Below are 26074 nucleotides of genomic sequence, written 5' to 3' on the forward strand. Positions count from 1 at the left end.
AAAACCTGATAAACTCAACACTACCTGAACATGAATATTATGAATATAAATATTCATTGCGTCTTATATGTGTTTTTTTGCAGCCATGTTCGTTACAAATTATGTACTTTTTCATATTATGTTTTTTATATAAAAATGTTCATATGAGTAATTTGCAATAAATAAAGAAACAGCAGAAAGTGTGATTATTCACAGGTTTATTGAACAAAAAGCTCATTTTCACACCAGTCCTGCAGGCACAGCACATCATCTTATTAGAAATTCAATTATTTGTCATTATTCCTTCCAGCGTGGGCGGGATTATGTGTAAAATTAACTTCCTCCAACCAGTAAATCACAATCATAGTGCGCACGCAGCGCAAACATAAACAATACTATCAAACAAGGAATTGCCAGCATCAACTATATAATCCTGCTTTGTGAGGATTAGGCCCATGTGGAGGTGGAGCTGATCACTGTTTGATAGATGCATCATGCATGAAGCATCCATTTTGACAGTGGCATGTGTGAATAACTACGATGAGCAGGCTACAGTCGACTGACACAATAAGCAAATCCAGAAACACGCTAGTCAGCAAGCTGCAGCGATGGAGATTTACTGAGATAAACAGCTTTTAGGTGCACAGAGGAATCGACAGTGCATCAACATTTGGAGGATATACTAAGTCAAGCAGAATATGGAGGACAGGAAGAGGTTTGAAACAGAGCAATGGAAAAAAATCTAATACGAACAAGAGGGAGCAGCTTGTACGCACACAAACATTTACCCATAGTACAAAATGAACTAGTGCGTCAGAATTAATACACGATTCTGTGATGTTTGTCAAAGGTTGGTCTGCTGATGAGTCCTTTTCTGTCATCGGTGATTTCATTTTTGATTTCCTGGAAGACAATAATCAGTCTGTGCGTCAGTGTTGACTTTTTTCCAGACAGCGTGTGATAGGTTACAGGGATACAGCAATAAGGGAGAAGAAGAAAACCAGACCTGTGTGAACGTTTGTCAAAGGCAAAGAAGAATATGTTTAACTCACATGGCTGGGATCATTTTCTCTGCGTGTAGAAATGTTTGACTGCTGCAGAGAGCAAGATTACATCAATGAAATAGTGTTGCTTAACAACTGTAATTCTGGAGAAGAGGTTTTCTCGCTCACCTTGCAACAAAAACACCACGGTTACCGCAGACAGGAAACACATCTTAGCAATATTCAAGTGCATAATCAGCTCATTAGGGGTGGCATCTGGAAAGCAGAGAAGAAAAAAGGCCAACACTGATTAGCAATGAATTATGTTATTGAGCAAGACAGAATTAAATGAGGAGGGCTGAGCTGGTGTTTCCTGATGGACGTTCACCTCCTCCCTGGAAGAAGAGGTGTTTAAAAATTGATTGGGAAAATCATTCATTTGTTAGGGTAAGTGGTTTAGTAGACAATCTGTCGTCTGACAATGATTGATGTCTGGCCCACATTAACAGTGATATAGGCTAAACATTGAATGACACATGCTATGGGAAGCCCCAAACTGTTGTCAGTGTCCACTGTGTCAGAATGCCTGCACACTGATACTAGTCCGGTGGCTAAGGGAAAAATTTTAGGTTGAATCGTGCACTTTTTTTTACAAAAGCGCCAAAACTTTATCAGAGGTACCTTATAGTGTCCTGAAGTATATAAGATTGGGAGACATTGAATCCATAAACGTCTACACTCTAAAAACTTGGGTTTAAGAATAACCATTTTCAGCCTTCTACAGCATATAATTCATGACAAACTCATCCAAATGTCTATTTAAGTTTATAATATAAACTTGAAAGTTATGAAAAATGTATTAAGGCTAAGTAGGGATGCTTTGAATGTACTTCAGTGTGATTACACTCTTAGAAAAAACGTTAATCTAGGGAAAGTAACTAAATATTGTATAACTCATTGTGAATATCAATATACCTATGCAATATAGCTGTTTGCGAGCATAGGGCAAAGGAAAGATGCTACTCATGCACTCTAACATATTTACACTCTAAAATAACAACAGTGTTTGAATGGAAAGAAATGCCATTTTATTCATTACAAGAAATCAATTTTGTTTTTATAGCCATAACCATTTAGTTTACAATTTAAAACACTCAGTTTACCTTATGCTATATCTTCCATAACATAAAATCATGACAATATTTAATTTACTTAAAGTGACTGAAAGCTGTTTTCATGCATAGAAAAAGAAAGTATGCTACAAATGCACTTAAACATAGTTTACACTCTTAAAAATTAATGCTAAATTAATGTTACATTTTAACCTCTTTCCATTTTGAAACATACAACCCTGCTAATGTATAAGGATGTACGACGACGTATGACGCCGCACGACGGACGATTCATGATCACATAAGCTCAGTATAGCTTTGCACTAGTTGCAGTAGCCATTCTCTACAGCTTAACAAGGTCCAATCTTGATCACTGGCCCCCTACATAATAACCATATGGTCGTATTGTTATATGAATAGCAAAATATACACTGTATTATAACCATGCAAACACCCTTTTAAAAAAAGCAGGATACAGGGCTAAAATCAAATGTCTCCCGCTTTGACATGACTTAATATAACCTAAACCCTGGACAAAGTTTGGCGCTTTTGTAAAAAAGTGCACGATTCTATCCCTTAACTGCTGGACTATACTGTTCACCTATTTTCTCATCCTTGTGATCCATGTTTCATTGTTGCTGATGTCTTGTGTCCATCTGTTGAATAAAAAGTGCAAATAAAGTTCAAAATCCTTAAAAAAATGGCTGCAAAGTTGGGCAATTAACACCTTAGACAGGCAACTTTAGAAGGACTTTTTTGAGCATATCCTCTTACATTTGTGTCTGGGGCCTGCTATGGATATATGGAAAACCTTCAGGGATTATGGACCTTTGGAGGATGTTTCTCAGGAACAGAACTGTCAGCTGACTATAATGATCCCAGTATTCCCACTTCATGGGTCCATGATCTTTATCCCTTGAATATTTGGAAAATTGGTTAATACGGCTGCTGGACTTTATAGGTAAGTGGATGCTGAGCTGCATCATCTCTGTCTTTGTAAGTTTGACAGTACTTTGTTCTGTTTTATTCATAGGTCTGGTCTGCTTGAGGCTTCTTCCTATAATCTAAAAACACGTGATGGAGTTTTTTCCTTACTGCTGTTGTCAATGTACTTGCTCAGGGAGTGGATAAGGTTCCATCTTACCACTGTGAAAAGCCTTGTAGTGACGTGATTTAGAGCTATATATGGTGCATTTAGAAAGTATTCACAGCGCTTCAATTTTTCTACATTTTTTATGTTACAGCCCAATTCCAGAATGGAGTAACTTCATGTTTCTCCTCAAAATTCTACTCACAACACCCCATAATGACAGCATGAAAAAGGTTTTTTTTAATTAATTTTTGCAAATTAAAAAAAAACACCTAAGAAATCACTCATACATAAACATTCACACCCTTTGCTCAGTACTTTGTTGATGCACCTTTGGCAGCAGTTACAGCCTCAAGTCTTCTTGAATATCATGCCACAAGCTTGGCGCACATATCTTTGGGCAGTTTTGCACATTACTCTTTACAGCACCTCTCAAGCCCCATCAGGATGGATGGGGAGTGTCGGTGCAGAGCCATTTTAAGGGCCCTGTCTCACTGGGGAGAGGATCAATTGCGCATGAATTGAGTACACAAATTCCGGGCGTTCATTGTCGTCCGCAAAAAAAAATGGATATATTAATAATATATTGTGAATATGTGATGAACAATCACGGTTATATAACGCATGTAGTGAGGAAACTGATCCGACACATTGAGATTATCACGGCAGTATTATGGGTGTATTATGAATGCATCTCGCACGTGTTGCGCGTGCACGGCATCTGCATTGCGGTCATAAAATAAGCGCACTCGGGCCGTCGGCATCACTATTCACACCAACAATGCAGGTTCTGGAGCATTTGCTGGACTTGGACAAGTTGATCACAGAGTTAATGTTCATTTTGTCATGCGAGGGTTAACTGTTCATGAGTTTGGGGAGCGGGAGGGGGGGAAGCCGCTCAGGGTGTGAGACGGTGTTTTTTTTTTTTTTTTTGAGAGTGTCACAGAAAACAGACTCCAGCGTGAGTCAGCAACTCTTCCTTTTGTTGGTGTTAAATAAAAGTCCTCGATTGCAGCAGCTATTACATCTTTGTGGATTTACACAGCCGGACCGGCACTGACTGGCAGGTATGCCGCTTTTTGCCACATATAGTACTTTGGGTTTACGTGACGTGTTTGTTATGCATTCACAGATTGTCTGCAAATCAGCTGCAAAGCAGATGAAATGAAAACGCTTTTTTCGTGGCCAATTTGTGTGCATTCACTACAACATATTTTAGTTTGTGATGTGGACATGATGGGCACAATATATATCTGTTTTACACACTGTCCCGGTCAGCTGCCAAGCCACAAATCCCCGTCAGATGTTTGAACAGCTCAAAATTCCTGGCTGCGGATATGCGTGCCTCTGCGGATGATCACGGGCGTGTTTGGATGACGGCCGACTCATACAGGCATGTTACACGGATATTGCGGATGTTTGGCGAATATGGGCCAATTTTGTGCGCAATCCATACGCAAATCCTCCTAAACGCCAGTGGGACAGGGCCCTAAGATCTCTACAGTGTCAATCAGATTCATGTCTGGGCTCTGGCTAGGCCACTCAAGGACATTCAAAGAGATGTCCTGAAGCCACTGCTTTGATATCTTGGCTGTGTGCTTAGGGTCATTGTCCAGCTCAAAGATGAACCGTCGCCCCAGTCTTTGTTCAAGAGCGCTCTGGAGCAGGTTTTCATCCAGGATGTCTCCATACTTAGCTGCATTCAACCTTCCCCCATCCTAACTAGTCTTCAGTTCCTGCCACTGAAAGACATCCCAACAGCATAATGTTGCCATCACCATGCTTCACTGTAGGGATGGTGCCTGGTTTCCTCCAATCATGACGCCTGGCATTCACACCAAAGAGTTCAACCTTTGTCTCACCAGACCAGAGAATTTTGTTTCTCATGGTTTGAAAGTCCCTCAGGTGTCTTTTGGCAAACACCAGGTGGGCTGCCATGTGCGTTTTACTAAGGAGTGGCTTCTGTCTGGCCACTCTACCATACAGGCCTTATTGTTGGATTGCTGCAGAGACTGTTGTCATTCTGGAACGCCTCTCTCCACAGAGGAATGTTGGCGCTCTGACAGAATGACCATCGGGTTTTTGGTCACCTCCCTGACTAAGGCCCTTCTCCCCAATTGCTCAGTTTAGATGGGTGGCCAGCTCTAAGTAGAGTCCTGGTGGACCTAAACGTCTTCCATTTACGGATGATGGAGGCCATTGTGCTCATTGAAACCTTCAAAGAAGCCGAAATGTTTCTGTACCCTTAGTTTTTCTATTTTTAATAAATTGGCAAAAATCTGTGCTAGTGACTTTGTCTATCTCAGATGATAGGGACTTCATCTTTTGAAAAGAAAACCACTGTGTTACACAGGCAGAGGATCTCCTGCAGTATGCAACAGGTTTAAGCAACTTTAAACATGACCGTGTTTGGTGCCATGTGTTCATGAGTGGCATCCTTCCATAGCTTATGGCTGGTTCTTGTTGGTGCAGCTGGCTCATTGTGCTGCTCTACATGGCTTGGCCAAGTCAGAAAGGGTTAGTTAACCTTATGCCAGTTGTGAACATGTTCAAATTTTCTGGAGCGCAGCTTCATTCACCCTACTGGGATTTTAAATCCCACAAAATCTCACAAAATCTCATAGAGTTCACGCTCTGTGAGATGTCAGTAACACTGAGAAATGCACTGAGATGGTCGGATCAGGCTGCAATTTAACCGCTGCACATGGACAACAGCATTAACATTGCAACATAAAATTCTTTGTATATTGTGCCTAAAACTCTGTGAATATATTATCTGGGTTTACAGATGTTGTTATTGTGTTTGTTTTATGTAAACATATGAGAAGCTCAGGTTGTTTCTCCGTTATTTTCATTGGGAATTGCCCTGAGCCACGATCACTTCCTGTTCATGTCATTCTGGGGGAAAGTGAAGTTTGCTCTTTGACGCCCTGCTTATTCTCCTTTACAACACTGTTTGTCCTGTTTGTTCCAGAGTAATATACAATATATAAGATGTCTGAAATTCGATTTACGTTTATGAAGTTACACGCAGGTTAAATGTAATAGACATGGATTATTTGGAATATTTGTTTTAGCAAGTTTTCAGGGTCTCATGCATGCCGTCTCTTAGGGGCCCTTCACACATAACAAGAAAGATGCAGAAACTGAAGAAAATCCACAAACCAAACATGAAATGGGGAACCACGAACCACTGCGTGCGTGCACAAACATAGTGCGAGCAGCTGGGACGTGTTGCACTGATGTGGAGAAAAATAAAATAAAAACCAGCTGTATAATTAGTGAATATCAGTGGGTTGATATAAATAATAAATAAAGGGGATGCAATACAGAACCCTGCGGTTAAATAACCCTGGTTAAATAAAAAAATAAATGCCACTCATGGGATTCGAACCTGCAATTTACAAAAGCTCTGATTACCAGACAGAAACTTTACCACTGCGCTACAATCACTGTCATATAACATGAACGTAAAATGGCTAAAATCAAAAAGGAGATAAACGTATTTTTGAAAAAAAGAGAAAAAAGCGCCGTGATAACGGACCAAATGGCGTTTGTTACAGCGTATTCCTGCTGATATGTGACTGAAAGTGGCATATTTGTCACACTGTTGGCTTGTTCTCTGGAACGCCGCTCACAGGACACGTGTCGGGCCAGGCTCACATGCGTGTCCGGCCCAACATGGGAGTCTTGTCAGACAGATGTGACATTCAGATCACCTATTGTGTGTCCACATGAACTGATGGTCCATTCCAGCTGGGACAGCCTGTCAATGTGCGCACTGTGTGTGCTCTCCAGCCCGTCGCAGAAATGCTATATGTTTTTATGTATTTCCACATGAGGACAGCAAGCAGACATAGTAGACAGTTGAAAGCATGGTGACAGACACAAGACAGGTGTATGAGGCATTGGAGGCAGCTCTGATTTTTCATGAATGGCATGCAATTTCTCCTTCGTGCGCTAGTCGGCTTCAATCATGTTATGTGTAAAGGGGCCCTTAATAACGTGAGGAAAAGCATAGAAAACTACATTTTGGTAGTATAATGTTCATTTGCAGTTGTTGTCATGTGGTTTCTCTATGTTGTTTAGACTGCAGCAACTCTCTGGCATGCAAGGGATTATGGGATGTCTCAATTGGGTGATTGTCTCCACACCTTGACTTGGGCTAACATCTTACAAGCTTGGTACAACTCGTGGTCCAGTTCTCATTGCAATCACAGAAAAGATATCCCAAGATATTAAGAGTTGAGGAAGTGTTTGCCTGGAGTGTACATCAAGTTTGCTTTGAGATATGCAGTGTAGCAATGGGGTTGCATCATGCGGTCATGAGTAGAGCACAGGCTGGGCTGAGGCATAGGGACTCTGACCAAGCTCTGGAAAAGTTGCTTTTCCTGATTTATGGTGTATATGCTCAGATGGACTCTGTGAGAGGGCTGAAGAGTTATTTTCAGCCGAATCTCATGTTGCAAGTCATAGCGGTGAAATGTTTCAGAATGTCATGCATTAGCATGAGAGCGTGACAACATGTTGAGCCTCACGGCGAATTCATGAGACCTGACAGGACCGCTTTTAAGCGTGAGTCTCACTCTGAATGAGTGAGACTTGAGAGCTCTGGGGAAATCAGCCAAAGAGCACTGAGTTGTTATTTGTTATGGTGTAAAATGATATCAAACTCAACCTGGTGTGAAAGCATCTTTAAGCAGCTCATCATGCCAGTGTTTTGTCAAGAAATAGTTATTTTATTTTAATAACTTTATTTCAATGTGATCAGTGAATATACATGCATTCACTCAAGGATATGAAATAACTGTGCTTATACTGATTTGTTTGCTATGGATTTGTATGGGAATTTTTTTCATTTATTCATTTTCTACACCCGCTTGCTTCTGTCATGTGTCACGAAGTGAAATAGGAACATGCGCCTGCTAATTATTAATGCATTGTATAAGTAAAGTGGGAGTGGTTGTACTATGCTAGCCAGATGTAACATTTAATCCAGTGTTAAAACATCCAACTCAGAAAAAAATATAAACAGTGTCAGAGACAGATCAGTAGTTTGTAAGTTAACACTAATCTAGTTTTGTCAACACTAAGCTAGTTTTGTCAAGCATTGTCAGTCGCAAGCCAAGTAATTTGGCTAATTAGCATGTAGCTAGGTAGCACTTGAGCTTTTAAAGCACATACTGCGTTGTTTTATTAGTTTCCAAACAGTATGTAATTTTCAACAAATAGTTCAACCCTTGTGTTATGATAATTGGTGTACAATGATTAGCTCCATGTTTACAACACAATTAGCCATGACAAGACCCGAAAAAAGGTGTGACTTAAGTCCACAAAGTTCAATTAATCATATACTTTACCTTTGTGTGACCAGGCAGTAAAACTGTGTTTATACCTAAAATAATTGTGTTTTTTATTTACCCCACGTGAAAGAGGTTGTCAGGGCCGTGGTCATGGCAGGGTGGTCCTGCACCCCACAGGTGAAGATGATCTGTGTGTCCAAGGACTGTTTCAGTGGGAGATAAAACCCGCTGAAGAGGTAAACTGCCTGAGTGTGGTTGTCCATCACTTGTAAGCATTGATTTGTTGAGTTCACCAACCAGTCTGAGGACAGCAGTGCACTAGCGGTTGGGGCGTCAGACAGATTAAGGTGTTGGTTGCCAGCAGGAAGAGTGCAGTTGGTGACTGATAATTGAACATCTCCTGTGCTTTGGTAGGTCCATATGAGGGTAAGCGTGCTGGGGTGGAATCCCCCAGTGAGACAGAGAAGAGCCCACCGACCAGTCTGTGGGTTTGAAGGAGTCTGGAGGAAGATTTTGGGGGCAGAAGGTGCAGCTGCAATGGAAGTTAAGTAAGACAAGAATCTGGTTAATTGCAGCATAAATTAGAGAATGGTGTGTTTTCAGTATATGTTGGTCCTCAAGAAAGTTCATGGCCTCACCCAGAAAAAAATGATAGTAACTATATGTTGTTTGAGTATGACGATAAACTATAAAGCCTCAAATATACATGACAACTCAAATGTCTGTATTCATTTATTTTCGGTTGAGGCCCTGCCAAAGCAGATAAGAGTAAAATCCATATATCAACCCAATAACTGTCAGAATTGTGACAGTTGAAAGAAGCAAACAAAGATGAACTGTAAGTGAGTGTGCTTTTGCTTGAGGGCAATGTTCTCCTTACAGCACAGGGCACCTGTCGCTTACAACTATTACCTGAGTGATGTTGATGTCAGGGCTGTGGTCAACACTCTTGCCTCAAAGGCAAGAAGGTCACATTTGAGTTCATAAAATCCACTTCCTTTTGGTGTCAACTTTTCATATTTTATCTCACCCTGAGTGGGTTTCCACCATGAACTCAAAATTCCTCACACCATTAAATCAGGTATGTGAGATTCATGGTCCTTCCATTGTCCTTCAACAAGGGAAAGTTTGCCTAAAAGATTTGCACTGTGAAAAAGGGGTGTCTAAAAACAAAATAAAAACACAAAATCTCAGGGAAATGCTCATGCTGCATGGACAGAAAATTTCACTTGACAAGAGGTCAAATTAAAATTGTTAAATGTAGATATAAGCATAAGAAATTAACCCTAAAAATAAGATAATTTATGTAACACTTCTAAATCTAAAGTTTTTTTTTTTTAAATCTTGGTAAGAATAAGAATAAGAAATAATTTGCAGTGTACCAAGATAAAAAAAACCTTTAAATTTAGAAGTGTTCAATAATTTATCTTGTTTTAAGGGTTACTTTATTTTACGCAATCGATATGCTTATTTCTAGATTTAACACTCTTAATTCAAACATCTTGACAAGTGAAATTATCTGTCCATGCAACAATATCATTTCCTTGAGAATTAGTATTATTATCTTGTTTTTAGACACCCCTTTTTGCAGTGTGGGACCTTATTTTACAATTGCTGCAAAGCAGCTCAATTATCACTGTTGTTTTCCAAATGAATAGTTTCATGCCCAGCACTCATGCCATTTAAATAGTAACTTGCACTCATACATACGTCCATGGGCCTATTGTCAAAATAAGGTCAGTGGTATTGTCACAAAGTGTCACTCTCCTTGTCCATACAGGGATGCTCATTAGCACTTAGATTCAGTACAAAACTTTAATTCATGTGGTTTATTTTATGCTAGTTTTACTATGGTGGGGTAGTGGAGATGTCTGCACCTGGTACAATTTGGTAAAGAAAAGGTGAATAGAGATAGAGGAGGATGATGTTTTGCAAGAATGAGGTACTCATCTGGTAAGGCTAGTATCTCACTGACGCATGACTGGTGGAGAGGAGGCAGAGACCCAAGATTGTGCAAAAACAGCTGAAAAAACAATACATTTCTAATGCCGAATCTCACTGAATTGGTCCTCCTGACACATGCACACATAGCAGCTGACTGTTCACTGAATGCCATCCGGAGTAGCTGCGGCACAAATCTTGGAACAGCCCGCACACATACAACGTGAGGGACACTGACACTGACACGTAGCACACATGCAAAAGTCAAGTGGCACTAACCAGGCCCGGCGCCAGAAAAAAAATATTAAGGGGGCAATGAGTTGCACCCCCCCCCCCCAAAAAAAGAAGTGCGCACCGGAGGGGACGTGCCTCTGAGCGTGTGTAATGAATTGGGTGCGCTCCTGGAAAGCTCATGTATTTAGGCTACACCGTTGTAAGAGACTGACTGAGTAAGAGTAAAGAGTGATGACAGTATTTTTTAATTATTATTTGAACGTATAGATCCTCGGTCAAGTGATCTCCTGCATACCACAAAACCAAACCAACAACTGATCTGAGAAACGACACAAGACAGTAGATTAACCCCACATACAGCCCTCCATCAGGAGCGCAAACACAGCGCAGCTGAACATGACAGTCACACAACGGGTCAAAGATAAAACTTTCATGTAGATATATTTACAACAATACATAACTTTAATATCTGTCATTGCGGGCGACTGGCCGTGAATGGAGGGACTAAGAAAATGCATACTGCACGACAACAGCATGTTATTTGCATTATTATCACTTTTTACTGAGATACACAACATGTAACTTGTACATAAAAAGTTGGCTCACTTAACTTTTGTCGTGTTGGCTAGCTGGCGCACGCTGCTCTACAATTTAGCCAGTGCATCCTCATCAAGCTGGCTGCTTTAGCTGCTGTTCATTTTCATACTATCCATGAGAAAATCATCTGGAATATCCATATTGGGACCAAAACACACTTCTCGCATTTTCATCTTTTCCTCTGCGTACAGTTTTTTTTTTTCCCCTCTGCGGACAGTTCTTGGGCTGCGCACTATGACGTCATTTGTTTACGCATAGCAGGCAGGTATAGCCAGGTACCGTCGGCGTAAATCTATGATACCGGCCCAGCAACGCCCCGGTAAAGTGATAATACTATTGAATAACTAATATTTTGCTATATTTTCCAGTATTTCTTTTTCTTTCTTTTTTATTTTTATTTTTTGAGAACTGTCACATCCGAGGGGGAGAGGTTGATGACATGAGGGGGCGTCACCCCCAAACGCCCCCTCGTGGCGCCGGGTCCTGCACTAACGCATCCTTTGCAGGCACAAGGATTTACAAATTCTGCTCGGCACACTCACAGATATTCAGCGCCACAGCTGAAGTTGAGATGACCACGCAGAGACGACATGGTGAGAGGTAAGAAGTGCTCAGCTGATGAATTAGCAAGGGAGTTCATTGTAGTGATTTTTTTTTTTGGTCTGCTCAAAAAATCAAGCGGCGCGTGGGCACCGCCCTGCAACTGAGGCGAGAGCACGGTGGATGGCTGCAAACTTCACACCAAACTGTACGAATATCCTCATGGATGCCATTCACAGGCTGTCGCAGCCCAGTGAGATACGAGCCTTAATCTGAGGTAGCTGTGGTGGATGACTGCTCACAAGGTTTGATGTTTTACATGCAAAACTGTATTCATGCCAGGAAAAGTCTGGCTTCTTAATCTATCAAAATAGCAATGTGCCAAGGTCGTGCCAAGTCAGAATCAGAATCACCTTTATTGTCATTGTAATTTGCATTGCAACGAGATTTAAGTGCAACTCCAAAAGGTGCTTTCGATGGTGCAGTCATGTCAGATCTGTTAGCATATGTATGGTTGTGGCTCATCACTGCATCCACCACATCACCGAACTCCCTGGAATCCTGGATGGTAACCATCAATGCAGACAGCCGGTCCATCCTCAGCTCTCAAAAGTAACCACAGCAGTTTCACAGCAGCTTGTGGACCACCTTACTGAGAATAACCTTTTTGAGCCACCGCAGTCTGCTTTTAGAAAATACCATTTCACAGAGACGGCTCTCACTAAAGTGGTGAATGATCTTCTGCTTGCAATGGATTTGGACACCACTACGGTTCTGGTGCCGTTAGATCTTATAGCTGTGTTTGATACCATGAATCGTCACATTCTACTTGATAGGCTGGAGAATCATTTTAGGATTACTGGGAGTGCCCTTGCATGGTTGAATCATACATGACCAGTCATTCTCAATGTGTTTTGTACAATAACACTACCTCTAACCTTAGTGACATGAAATTTGGGGTTCCACAGGGGTCTGTCTTAGGCCCCTGCTTTTCTACCTTTATATAGCACCCGTTGGGCACATATTGCAGCGTTTTGGGGTTACCTTTCATTGCTATGCTGATGATACTCAGTTATACATGCCGATAACTGCTGGTAATCTCATCCACATAAAATCCTTAGAAGATTGCCTTGCATCAGTGAAAGCTGGTTGCCTAGCAATTTCCTACTTTTAAACTTTGATAAGGCTGAAATGATGGTTCTTGGTCTTGCACCAATTTGACCAGCTAACGCTTAGCCTAGGCTCGTGTGTCATACATCATACTGACAAAGTGAGGAACCTTGGGATAATTTCTGATCCTACGTTGGCCTTTGACTTTTCCACATTAGAGATATTACCGGGATTGCTTTCTTCTACCTGCGTTATATAGTGAAGATTCGTCTCATCCTGTCTATGGCTGATGCTGAGACTCTGATTCATGCATTTGTTTCTTCTAGGTGGGACTATTGCAATGTTATATTTTCTGGTTTACCATAGTCCACCATTAGGGGTCTCCAATTGGTTCAAAATGTTGTTGCCAGACTTTTGACACGAAGCAGAAGGTTTGACCACAATACACCCATTTTGGTGTCTCTTCAATGGCTTCCAGTCCCTGTGAGATCAGATTTTAAGGTTTTGTTACTAACCTATAAAATTATTCATGGCCTAGCACCTCCCTACTTAGCTGACATAATAAACCTTACGTATCGTCCCAGGCTCTGTGTTCTCACGGTGCAGGACTATTTTGTGTCCCTAGGGTGAATAAAAAGTCTGCGGGTCACAGAAGTTTCTCTTATCGTGCCCCTGTTCTGTGGAATGATCTCCTTGCATCAATAAAACAGTCAGATTCTGTAGAGACTTTCAAGTCTGGACTTAAGACGCATTTATTTTCCCTTTTGTATTGCTAGCATACTGGCATAATATGTTACTGTGCTTTTTATCCTTTTAAATTCATTTCATTCATAAGGAGAGTGTGCCGCAAACTCAACTTTATCTAAAGTTTGGGTCTTTTAGTGAAGCTTAGGGCTAGTGGCTGGCTATCACCTTAGTATTACTTATGTTTCTCTTGTTGCTTAATGCTGACAAATTATACTGTATTTCTTGTCTTTGATGCCTGATTCTGTTTTTGCTCTCTGTTTGAGGTGCGGCTCCATCCAGAGATAGGAGTGCTGTCTCTTTCTGCAACCCTCCTGTCCTGTCCACCGGCATAGACTCCCAAAATTTCCCCAAAAAATTCCTATATTTTTCTATTTTCAATTGTGTCTGTAGCATGGCCCAAGCGGAGGGTCGCCCCTTTGAGTCTGGTCTGCTTCAGGTTTCTTCCTCAAATCATCACAGGGAGTTTCTCCTTACCACTGTTGCCTGTGTGCTTGCTCTGGGGGTTGATTAGGTTAGACCTTACTTGTATGAAGCGCCTAGAGGCAACTTTGTTGTGATTTGGCACTATATAAATGCAATAAATTGAAAAATAAATTGAACCATCTATTTTCTGCAGCCACTGAAGTGAATCATGGGCATCACGGATGGAGGCACCTACACTACATGCTAAGGAATGCACTATATGAGGACAGTGTCGTAGTTGATGCTCCCTCACCATGCAAGTGATACTCCTCATCTGAGTCTCCCTAAGTAAGGATTCATTTGATACAAGGTTTAGTGCACCTGGTTCTTAACTCGTTAATGTTCAACTCAGCCGTTTGGTATCTGCTACATTCTATTGAAAAAGTGAGGATATTAAAGAGTTAAAGGCAATGACAGATGTCAGTCTGATGTTTTCTTATGTCCAGAACACCACCTGGATTAGTTAATGGACTAAATCCAACATCTACACACCTCATGCCTTTCATTGCCCTCAGATTATGTGCTGTAAAAATTGCGAAGTAGAATTGATGCAAATGTACTTGCACGATACAGTTCTGACCTTGTGCTGGAGACCTTGTGCCCTCGGAGCTCCCTTGAATTTGCACGAACATACACACTCAGCTCCCAGTGGTCTTCTTCTTTGTCTTTCGGCTGTTCCCGTTAGGGGTCACCACAGCAGATCAATCGTTTCCATCTCATCCTGTCCTCTGTATCTTCCTCTGTCACACCAACCACCTGCATGTCCTCCCTCAGCACATCCATAAACCTCCTCTTTGGCCTCCCTCTTCTCCTCCTGCCTGGTGGCTCCATCCTCAGCATCCTTCTCCCTATATACCCGGGGTCTCTCCTCTGCACATGTCCAAACCATCTCAATCTCGCCTCTCTGACTTTGTCTCCAAACCGTCCCACCTGAGCTGTCCCTCTGATATGTTCATTCCTAATCTTGTCCATTCTTGTCACTCCCAAAGAGAATCTCAACATCTTCAGCTCTGCCACCTCCAGCTCTGCCTCCTGTCTTTTTTTTAGTGCCACCGTCTTTAAGCCGTACAACATAGCTGGTCTCACTACTGTCTTGTAAACTTTCCCCTTCACTCTTGCTGATATTCTTCGGTCACAAATCACTCCTGCCATCTTTCTCCACCCACTCCACCCTGCCTGCACTCTCTTCTTCACCTCTCGACCGCACTCTCCATTACTTTGAACAGTTGACCCCAAATATTTAAACTAATCTACTTTTGCCACTTCTACTCCTTGTAACTGCACTATTCCACTGGGCTCCCTCCCATTCACACACATGTACTCAGTCTTGCTTCTACTGACTTTCATTCCCCTTCTCTCCAAAGCATATCCCCACTTCTCCAGACTAGACTCAACTTGCTCTCTACTCTCACTACATATCACAATGTCATCTGCAAACATCATAGTCCATGGGGACTCCTGTCTGATCTCATCCGTCAACCTGTCCATTATCACTGCAAACAAGAAAGGGCTCTGAGCTGAACCTTGGTATAATCCCACCTCCACCTTGAATGAGTCTGTCATTCCGACTGTGCATCTCATGTCCTGCACTACCCTAACATACTTCTCTGCCACTCCAGACTTCCTCATACAGTACCATAGCTCTTCTCTTGGCACCCTATCATAAGCATTTTCTAAGTCCACAAACACACAATGTAACTCTTTCTGGCTTTCTCTGTACGTCAAGATTTTATTAAACACTCTGGTTAGAAACTCTACTGCCATCTCTCCTAGACATTTCCATGCCTCCACTGGAATGTCATCTGGACCAACTGCCTTTCCACTCTTCATCCTGTTCATAGCAGCCCTCACTTCTTCCTTACTAATCTCTTGTACTTCCTGATTTACTCTCACCACATCATCCAGTCTGTATTCATCAGCTCTTCAAAATATTCCCTCCACCTTCTCAGCACACACTCCTCATTTGTCAGCACACTACCATGTGCATCTTTTACCACTCTAACCTGCTGCACATCCTTTCCAGCTCTGTCCCTTTGTCTGGCCAATTGGCACAAGTCCTTTTCTCCTTCCTTACTATTCAACTTCTTGTACAGCTCGCAATATGCCTTTTCCTTCGCTTTTGTCACTTCTCTTTTCGCCTTATGCCGCATCTCCTTGTACTCCTGTCTACTTTCTTCATCTCTCTGACTATCCCAAAACTTATTCGCCAATCTCTTTCTCTTTATGCTTTCCTGGACCTCTTCAGTCCACCACCAAGTCTCTTTGTCTTCCTTCCACTGTCCAGATGTCATACCCAGTACTGTCCTAGCTGTCTCTCTCACCACATCTGCAGTACTTTTCCAGTTGTCCAAAATTGCTTCCCCTCCAACCAGTGCTTCTCTCACCTGCTCACTAAATTTCACACAACAGTCTTCCTCTTCAGCTTCCACCATCTGATCCTTTCTTGAGCTCTCACTCTCTTCTTCTTCTTCTTTACCTCTAAAGTCATCCTACAAACAACCATCCTATGCTGTCTAACGACACTTTCTCCTGCCACCACCTTACAGTCTCTGATTTCTTTTAGCTTGCATCTCCTATAAAGAATGTAGTCCACCTGTGTGCACCTTCCTCTACGCTTATATGTTACCCTGTGCTCCTCCCTTTTCTTAAAGTAGGTATTCACCACAGCCATTTCCATCCTTTTTGCAAAATCAACTACCATCTGTCCTTCCCCATTCCTATCCTTGATACCATGTCTACCTATTACTTCCTCATCACCTCTGTTCCAACATGCCCATTGAAGTCTGCTCCTATCACCACTCTTTCATGCTTGGGCACACTCTCCACTACCTCATCTAACACACTCCATCTCCATTTCTCCTTCATCTCACAACCTACCTGTGGGGCATATGCACTGATGATATTCATCATCACCCCTTCATTTTCCAACTTCACGCTCATCACCCTGTGAGACACTCGTTTAACCTCCAACACACTTTTAACATAGTCTTCCTTTGAAATGACCCTAACACCATTTCTCTTCCTGTCTTCACCATGGTACAACAACTTGTACCCACCGCCGATGCTCCTGCTCTTACTTCCCTTCCACTTGGTCTCTTGCACACACAATATGTCTACCTTTCTCCTTGCCATCATATCAGCCAGCTCTCTCCCTTTACCAGTCATACTACCAACATTCAAAGTCCCCACTCTTATTTCCACCCTTCTAGTTTTCTTCTTCTCCCGCTGTTTGTGGAAATGTTCTCCTCCTCTTCTTCGTCGTCTTCACCCAGCAGTAGCCCAATTTCCACCGGCACCCTGTTGGGCAACAGCACCCGCCACCGATCCAGTATAGAAATTCGATTCTTAGTCTGCATAGTTGGTTGGCTTGTTTTACGCTGGATGCCCTTCCTGATGCAACCCTCCTCATTTATCCGGGCTTGGGACCAGCACTTAGAATGTACTGGCTGCACACAGTGGTAAATTGTATATAACCACAATTACGATGAGTTAAATACAGAAGCCAAATTTTGTCATATGTACAATAACAAAGTATATGGGCCTGATTTACAAAGATCCCCGATAAGGAGTGCTTATTTGCGTGGGAAATCCAAACTTTTGTGCATTGGGGTGGAGAAAGTTTTGAGAGTAAATGCACAATTGATAGAGGGTGGTAACATGATGAAGACAGCAGTATGTAAATGAGGAGTTTGTCCATGTTAATGCGGTAATAGTAAAATAAAATTAAATCAACCATACGCTTTTTGTTTTACTGAGCATGCTCATGTATGGGTAATTAAAAAAGAAAGAAATAAAGAAAAATAACCCATTTCAGACATTTAAGTCTTCTTCCATCCTTCTTGCTTAATTTATGCGCTGTCCCATCATTCCTTTTTTTTTTTTTTTTTTTTGCAAATTAATGCAAATGATTCTGCTGTGTTCTGCCAGTGGAATGCACACAAACAGCTTTGTGCACAGTTGACTGTGCATTCCACTGGCAGAATGTGACATAATTATTCACCACCTTGCTAAAATAGTGTGGATAGAACAATTAAATGTCTGAAATAGGAGATTGTTTGTTGTAATAGAGCATCAGTGAGTTCACGCGCTGTGTGTCATGGACACAGACCCGTTGTAACAGTACCACCCCCTCCCTCCCCCCACCCCCAGAGGAGATATCCAGGGGGGAAGATATACTATTACACCGTGATGTCAGAGTTTTTAAGTCAAGACTTAAAACACATTTTTATTCTCTTTCTTATGAATAGTTTTTTTTTAATCTATTTTATTCTTTTACTTCTGTTTTTAATTATGTATTTGAATTTTTATTCATTTTTAATTATTTGTGTAATGTTTATATAGAATTTTTCTGTGTGAAGGGCCTTGAGACAGCTTTTATTGTGATTTGGCACATTATAAGCAGTGGCTGTGCCAAGGGAAAGCTTGGGGGGGGGGGGCTTAAGCTCCCCCAATACTGAGCCAAGCCCCCTCTCAGCCCCCCAATAATTCTGTCAATATTGTGAATAGCAACTGACAAGAGGGCAAAACAGCTGGACATTGACGCTGTCATTGATAAATTTGCTGCCTACCACCAGAACAGGCGCATAGTTTTGAAGTAACGTGTTCTTTGGCTGTTTACCTTACATGTAACTTGGGCTAGATTGTATACAAACTTCATAAAGAATCTTTTTTTTTTTTTGTATATTGTTTACAACTAAGTTTCTCAGTCTATATCTTTTACTTACTTTTATCGAATGGTTATGACCTCGGTGTTAAATTGGCAATAAATCTTTGATATAGATGATTTGTGTAAGGTTGATTCCATGGATTGTCTTGAGCACCATTTCAATGAATTCAGTTTGTATACCTATGTGCAAGTTTACTGAACTTGTAATCATTCTAAGTGATGTATGTGTGCATTGATACCACATTTTAGAGAAGCATGGGTGACTAAAACATATACCTTGGTATTTATAAAGCAATTTACTATATATTGTTCATTTCAATGACATTTTGTGGAGCCCCTCCAACTTTTACCCCCCCCCAGCTCATCCAACAAAAACTTCCTGGCGCCGCCACTGATTATAAGATGATTAAATTGAAACTGAATAGGACAGCATTACTGGGACAGTGGTGACTCGGGTCCACTGAATTTAGGGGTGTACTTCATTGTGAAATAGAGCAAAATAGATAAATATTTAGTTTCTTTTGCTTTGTTTGTTTAGGAAATGATGTCTGAATGCTTAGAAAGCAACCATTATGGTTGAAAGGCTGTTGGCTCTACACCCTGACTGGCGGCTAATATCTGGCTTGTGGAGGATGAAAACGCAGAGCATTTTTTCCATGTAATGTTTCCTTGGTGAGGCTGAAAACTTTCTGAGGACCATCATGTTGTAGACAATTGCTTGAAGATTACTATATATTAAGGAGAACAATGTTGAAAAAAGATAAAAATGTACAAATCAAAATTATACGCTCATAAGAAAAGTTATGCAAAATAATAGAATGAAAAATAAGCTACAAAAGCTGCATAACTGCAGCTTTTTTTCTTTAAGTAATCAGTGAATACATTTGTATCCTGCAATCACAATTATTACCACCACTAATTATGATAAGTTGAATATGTTATGTGAATGGCACTTGTCCAACCATATAAAATGAATGGTTTAAAATTAAAATGGAATGGAATTAAATACAGAAATCAAATAGAAAAATGCAGCAAAACATTCATTATCTGTTGGTGGAGCCAGCACTGCATCCAGAGAAAATCAAAAGGAAGCTTTTCTTCGCATGAAGGATTTCCACATAATAATTTGGCCATCCCTCCCTGCCTTGTTTTCTGGTGAGTTTCAATTCCCTGGGCTAGATCAATACAAGGCACAGCGCACAGTGCCGGGGTGATTATTTCTAGATCTGTCACAAAACTACTCAGGCAAAAAGATGAACTCCGAGGGAATTTCACATGACTTGAATGTTTATAGATTGAGCCGAGCCATTCTTTTGATGGTGATGCACAGTCGGCACCAGCACTTTTACCCAACTGTGTCACACTAAACACTGTGGCGCCAGTGCATTACAGATACAAATGAGATGTAATTATGTCGGAATGACATCATCTCCCCAGCACAGCAATCAAATCAATTATAGGGTCATTCAGTTGTTAATTTCTTCACTAGGACCAGCTCATGTGTCAGCTGCTGGCACCATTACTGCCCCCTCTTTTGGTTTCAGAAATGGGCCCGATTTTAAATGAGCAATTTGTTTCTCACCCAAGACGATCAGCTCAGTGCCGTTGCCCCACTCTGGATCTTTCTGCAGGACGTTGACCTCACAGTAATACCACCCAGAATCCTCCAGTGTAACCTTAGTGATCACCAGGGATGAGGTTTGGTTCTTCTCCAAAAGGATCTGCCTGGATGACTTTGGGATGAACCGCTTTCCCGACTTCATTTTGAACCACTGAACTCCGTACGTGAGGGATTCGACTTTGAAATGACAGGACAGGGTTGCTGTCTCACCCCTCATCACACTGAGATGGGGAGGGTGCTGTCTCACCCTCAGTCCCTCTGGAGTCGCTGTCAGGCCTAAAGACATAAGCGTTAATACAACGTGCCAGACAATGAGCTCCGAGCCAGTGCACACCTGTCCAGCTTCTGCTATAAATATTTTAAATGTGTGTTTGGTTTGCACCCCTGATGGCTCGATGTGCCCGACAGAAAATTCCAGCAATAAAAAGAATACTTAATATATGCTATTCTAAAACCTTGCTGAAATTCACAAAAACAATACGGTAACCTTGGTTAATTAACAAGGAGTGTTGATGAATTCATAGATGATATGAGAACTAAAACAATCAATCATTGAGTCATAAATAAATGAGTTATTGATAAATGACTGTTGTGTTTTTTGTAAAAAATAAACCTGCAGGAATAGATTCTTAAATGTGAGGATTGATTTATTTTGGCTTATGTTTGCTCGCTCGCTCGCTCTATCTATCTATCTATCTACATATCTATCTATCTATCCATCTATCCATCTATCCATCTATCCATCTATCCATCCATCCATCCATCCATCCATCTATCCATCTATCCATCTATCCATCTATCTATCTATCTATCTATCTATCTATCTATCTATCTATCTATCTATCTATCTATCTATCTATCTATCTATCTATCTATCTATCTATCTATCTATCTATCTATCTATCTATCTATCCATCTATCCATCCATCCATCCATCCAGTTCAAAATGGCAAATGTTACAAAAGCTTTTGGGCCACATGTTGTTCTCATTCCACTAATAATATAAAAGATCTGCCAAATTATATTTTAATCGGACATTATGTAGGGGTCCCCACAAAGCACCAATTTTCCCCAAACAAGCAATGTAGTAATCCAATAATTCCAGTAATGTTCTCCTCTGGGTGACCAATCAACCACCACTTTTTTCTGATTAGAAGCCATCACATGTACCTGTAAAGGAAAAATAATGACATCAGAGTCTTCTCCCGTTAGGGTGACGTTGCCTTGCCAGCGGAGGGAGAGGAAAATGTGTCACTCTGGGGGACCTCGAAATCTTGTCTGATTGAATTCAAATTTGGTCTGCACCTATAAAACCCCAAGTGGAACAAAAACAACATGTGGCCTCAAGTTTGTCACAACTTTTATTTTTTTCACTATATAAAATGAACAGCCCTAATATATACAGTATATATGCATACAGTCAGGTTTGGATAGTGACAATTTTCGTACCATAATGGAGGTGAAATGAAACAACTAAGATGTTCTTGCGGTGCACTCTTCCAGCTTTAATTCAAGGGCTTTACTAAAAATATTCTCTTGTTTAGAAATTACAGCCAGTTGTATACACAGTGCCTTCATTTTCAGAGCCCATTAGTAATTTGACACAGTAAATAGACTTATTTTTTATAACTCATTACATTTACAGCTGGTTTTCATGAGACAAGTCAGGGGATGGATACATGAACATTTCCAAGTCACTTAATATGTCTTGGACTTCATTTACATCAATCATTCAGAAATACAAACAGTATGGTACTGTATGGTAAATCTGTCACCATTGTTGCCACAGTTACTTTGGAAATCCAGTTACTGATTATTGATTACTCCTTGAAAAAGCAACTTAGTTACTTTACTGATTACTCAATTTTAAAAGTAACTTACTTTGATTATTAGTTACTTTATTAGTTACTTTCAGCACCTGACAACAACATGAAACTGATAACCCGTTTTGCCAATACTCACTTTATAGTCACCATTTCTTGACTTCAATGAACATAAATACTTGTTTATAAAAAAATACCAAATAAAGACATCTTTCTTGACCTCATATTTAACTGTTGACAGCACTGTAATGGTAAAACGTACCATTTCTAACCTACATTGTTAATGAATGTAACTATTAAACTCTTTGTAACAGTTTTCTAACTTTTAAATTCTTTCTAAACATTTTAGTTGTTGAAATTATTATTATTATTATTATTATTATTATTATTATTATTATTATTATTATAAGTAGTATTAGTAGTAGTAATAGTATGAAAAAATGTCTTCAAAAGTAGACCTTCAATCTAGGGCTGTTGTGGGGAGCCACATCCCCCTCTGTCCATGCTCCCTTCCTACATGGATTCGCCCCTGGCTTGCTGTTTGACCAGGAAGAACAGATAACATTTATTTATGCAGAAAACACATCCAGATTGACAGGCAAGAAAATTTTTATCAGCGTTTTTTACATCATGTCGACCTCAGAAAGAGACTTGGGTGCATTTGGGTAGGAAAAAAGTGTTAGGATTTGTGCATCGCGAATCAGCTGTTTTTAACGAGGACACACACAGAGCAGCACAGAGTTTAAAAGACAAAAAAAAGTGAAAAACTGCGTTTTGAGAGAGAACTGCTTTTCCCCTCAAAGAGCTGAGCTGCACAGTGGATGCGGCTCTGTGCAGCAGCTCACTGAAAGTGGACAGTTCAGACCCCCCCCCAGTGCGTCTCATCGGGACAGCTGTTCTAAAGCTGCAATCGACCCACAATACAAAAATAATAGTAATGCACAGAGACTCAGAGAAGTCACTTTAATCTGATTATTCATTTGGAAAGAATAACGCATTAGATTACTCTTTACTGAAAAAAGCGGTCAGATTAGTGTAATGCGTTACTGAGCGGCCTTTCACATAGTGCGAATCAGTACAAATCAGGGTGACTCACAGCGGAACAGCTCGTATAAACGAAGCACGAAAACATGGAGCCGACGGGCAAGTGTGCACGATGCCGCTGCGATGGTGTGTGCACGTGGGAACACAGTGCGAGCAGCTGCGGGATGTCTAACCACGTCGCACAGCTGCTGAGCAAAAAAAAAAAAAAAAATGCATGCCACCCACGGGATTTGAACCTGCAATTTCCAAAAGCTCTGATTGCCAGCCAGAAACTTTACCATCGCTGTCCTGTAGAAGGTGCGGGAAAATATCTGATATCAGAAAGGGCATGGATGTATTTAAAAAAAAATAAAACTACATATCATATAAAAACACCACATTTTATTGAATCCCTTTATCAAGCGGACAATACAAGTATGATTTGTCTGTTCCCTTGTAGATGTCCCATGGTCACAGATGTGCAGTCATAAAATAACATGAATGAGAAGCAGGGCGCTCTTACCGTGTCCACGTCTGCTGGCAGTGCATCCAGCCAGCCCCGCGCGCGTGTGGTGATTGACACGCATGTCTTGTGGACGGCACACCACAGGATAGACACCGCATCATGTGGAACAGAGCTCACGTGGGTGATGTGGCATTCAGGTCACCCCCTGTGTGTTATGATCTGACCGTCTGTTTCACCTGGGGTAGCCTGTCAATATGCGTGCCGTGCACCTGCTTGCTGCAGCCCATTGCAACAGTGATATATCTTTTTATGTATGTCCATGTGAGAACAGCAAGCAGAAACACTCACGTCACAGTGGACAGTTGTTAGTTCATGTCTATCCAAACACGGTACGTGTTCTCTAGCTGGGCTGTCCAGAACCACAGATCTTCACTGCTACTCCTGTTGGTGGACACACCCTCTGTCAGTTCAGCGCACCCACCAGTCTGTCACTGTATCTATTTGCAAAGCCACACTCGTGGGGGCTCTTAGACAGATTTCACATCCAGCTCGAAAGTGATCATCTGCTGACTGTTGTCGTGCTGATAGTGCGAATGGCCCCACATTTTTCTAAGTGTCAAGCCAACGGTGTTAGACTTTTGTGTGTGTCACCTGGAATTTGGCTGACATCTTCTGCGAAAGGGTTCGATGGGCTCTCACAGCGCACACTCTGTTCTACAGCCGCTGGTGTGCGCAAATAGTTGTAGCAACAGGTGTACGAGGCGTTGGAGGCAGCTACGATTTTACACATATACCATATGATTCCTGGTTCATGCACAATTCATGTGCAATTTGACCACATTCGTGATAGTTGTGTGAAGGGGTTCTAAGTAATGTGTTACTAAGTAATGCATTACTAAGTAACACGTTACTGACATCACGGTCTGTCACACACCTTAAAATATTTAAACGCAAAGTAATTTGTACTTTGAGTAAATTCTTAAAGGGTTTTTTTTTTAACTTCTCTGTGAGTAGGTTTCTTAAATGGGTATTTTTTATTTTTCCTTGAGTCAATTTTTATGGCAACAATAGTCTAATTTGAGTATAGATTTTCAGTATTCTACCCAAGACTTATTCAGTGACTTGGAAATGTTCATGCATCCATCACCTGGCATGTCTACAGAAATATGACTGTAAAAGTGATAATTTGTATTAAAAATCATCCTGATATTTAGTTGGTGCAGCCTTTCCATTTTCTGTGCACCTGATCCTACAAGATCTCAGAAGTGAAGCAGAGTAGCTCCTGTGTAGTACTGTGAGACAGCATGACAGACTAGTCGCTCTGTATGTTTCTCCATGTTGAGTTAAAGTTGTCTCAGGAAGGGTACCCAGTGTAAAACTTGTACCTGATCGCAATGTGATTCTGTACTACATTTACTGTGATGATCCTGGATAACCAAGGGCAACTGAAAGACCAATAACTTGTGCTTAGTTTGCCCAATTACTTATGAATGCTGAAAATGGAAGCACTGTGTACATGCAAAATGCTGTCATTTTGGAATAGTTGATGCAGTATTTTTATTAAATCCCTTGAATTAAAGTTAAAGGTCTACAATAGAAGCACATTTACATGCCATTGTAGGTGTACTGGAAAAAAATGACAAAAATTGTGCTGCTGTTGAAATATTGTTGGGTCTGACTGTACATACAAGACCCATGCATATAAGATTTGCTTCTAGTTTTATACTTTTGTTCATCGACAGATGGGCAGAGGAAGAATGCTAACACAAATTTACTGACAATAGGAAGCTTGTAATACTTGTCACTCACTGACTAAATGAATGAACACATACTTAATATCATATTTTAAACGCTGAGATATTGAACACTGAAACAGTCTTAATTACAAATACTTGATGTTCTCTGTGGAAAGCCCACACATTTGTGATATAACGTGTATCCAAACTGACCTGGTAGTTCTGCTGCCAGCCAGAAGCACAAACACAGGTACATCACTTTTGCCATGTTCTTCCACTCTCCAAGCTTGAATGGAGGAATTATTTCTCAGGCAGGTTTGAAGCTCACTGTACATGTGTTGATGTCAGCTTTTTTTCTCTGTCTCTTGCCTGCTATGTGGTTTGAGGTGATGGTTCATTAATAGGTCATGCTTCAGCAGAAACCTGAATCTCAGGCCCTGTTAGGGTGGAAAAAAAACTACATATGTCAGTGCCTGAACAAACGAAGTGTGTGTGTTTTGACAGAAACCACATGGCTACACCATGAACAAGCTGCTGCTATTGTTTGACGACAGGTTTGTGTTAAAATGCACAGCAATTTAAACTGTGGTTTAAATTATACTGCCAAATAAATATATCTGTTTCTGTGGTATCAATTTATA

The 26074-nt window shown here is 40.9% G+C and overlaps 1 protein-coding gene across 2 annotated transcripts; it reads right to left on the reverse strand.

Moving 5' to 3' along the window:
• Positions 1-180: 180 nt before the first annotated feature.
• Positions 181-26074, reverse strand: LOC117513894 (tyrosine-protein phosphatase non-receptor type substrate 1-like). 2 transcript variants are annotated; one of them, XM_034174132.1, is made up of 6 exons: positions 25647-26074; positions 20347-20661; positions 8586-8999; positions 1152-1238; positions 1032-1070; positions 181-882 (listed from the first exon to the last, which is right to left on the reverse strand). In XM_034174132.1, exons 1-5 carry the CDS (start codon positions 25699-25701, stop codon positions 1042-1044), a joined length of 900 nt encoding a protein of 299 aa, XP_034030023.1. In that variant the 5' UTR covers positions 25702-26074; the 3' UTR covers positions 181-882; positions 1032-1041. The 2 variants fall into 2 exon arrangements, with proteins under 2 accessions (XP_034030023.1, XP_034030022.1); XM_034174131.1 differs by having other exon boundaries at positions 1032-1073.

This window comes from Thalassophryne amazonica, chromosome 7 (genome assembly GCF_902500255.1).
Source record: "Thalassophryne amazonica chromosome 7, fThaAma1.1, whole genome shotgun sequence".
Classification (NCBI taxonomy): Eukaryota; Metazoa; Chordata; class Actinopteri; order Batrachoidiformes; family Batrachoididae; genus Thalassophryne; species Thalassophryne amazonica.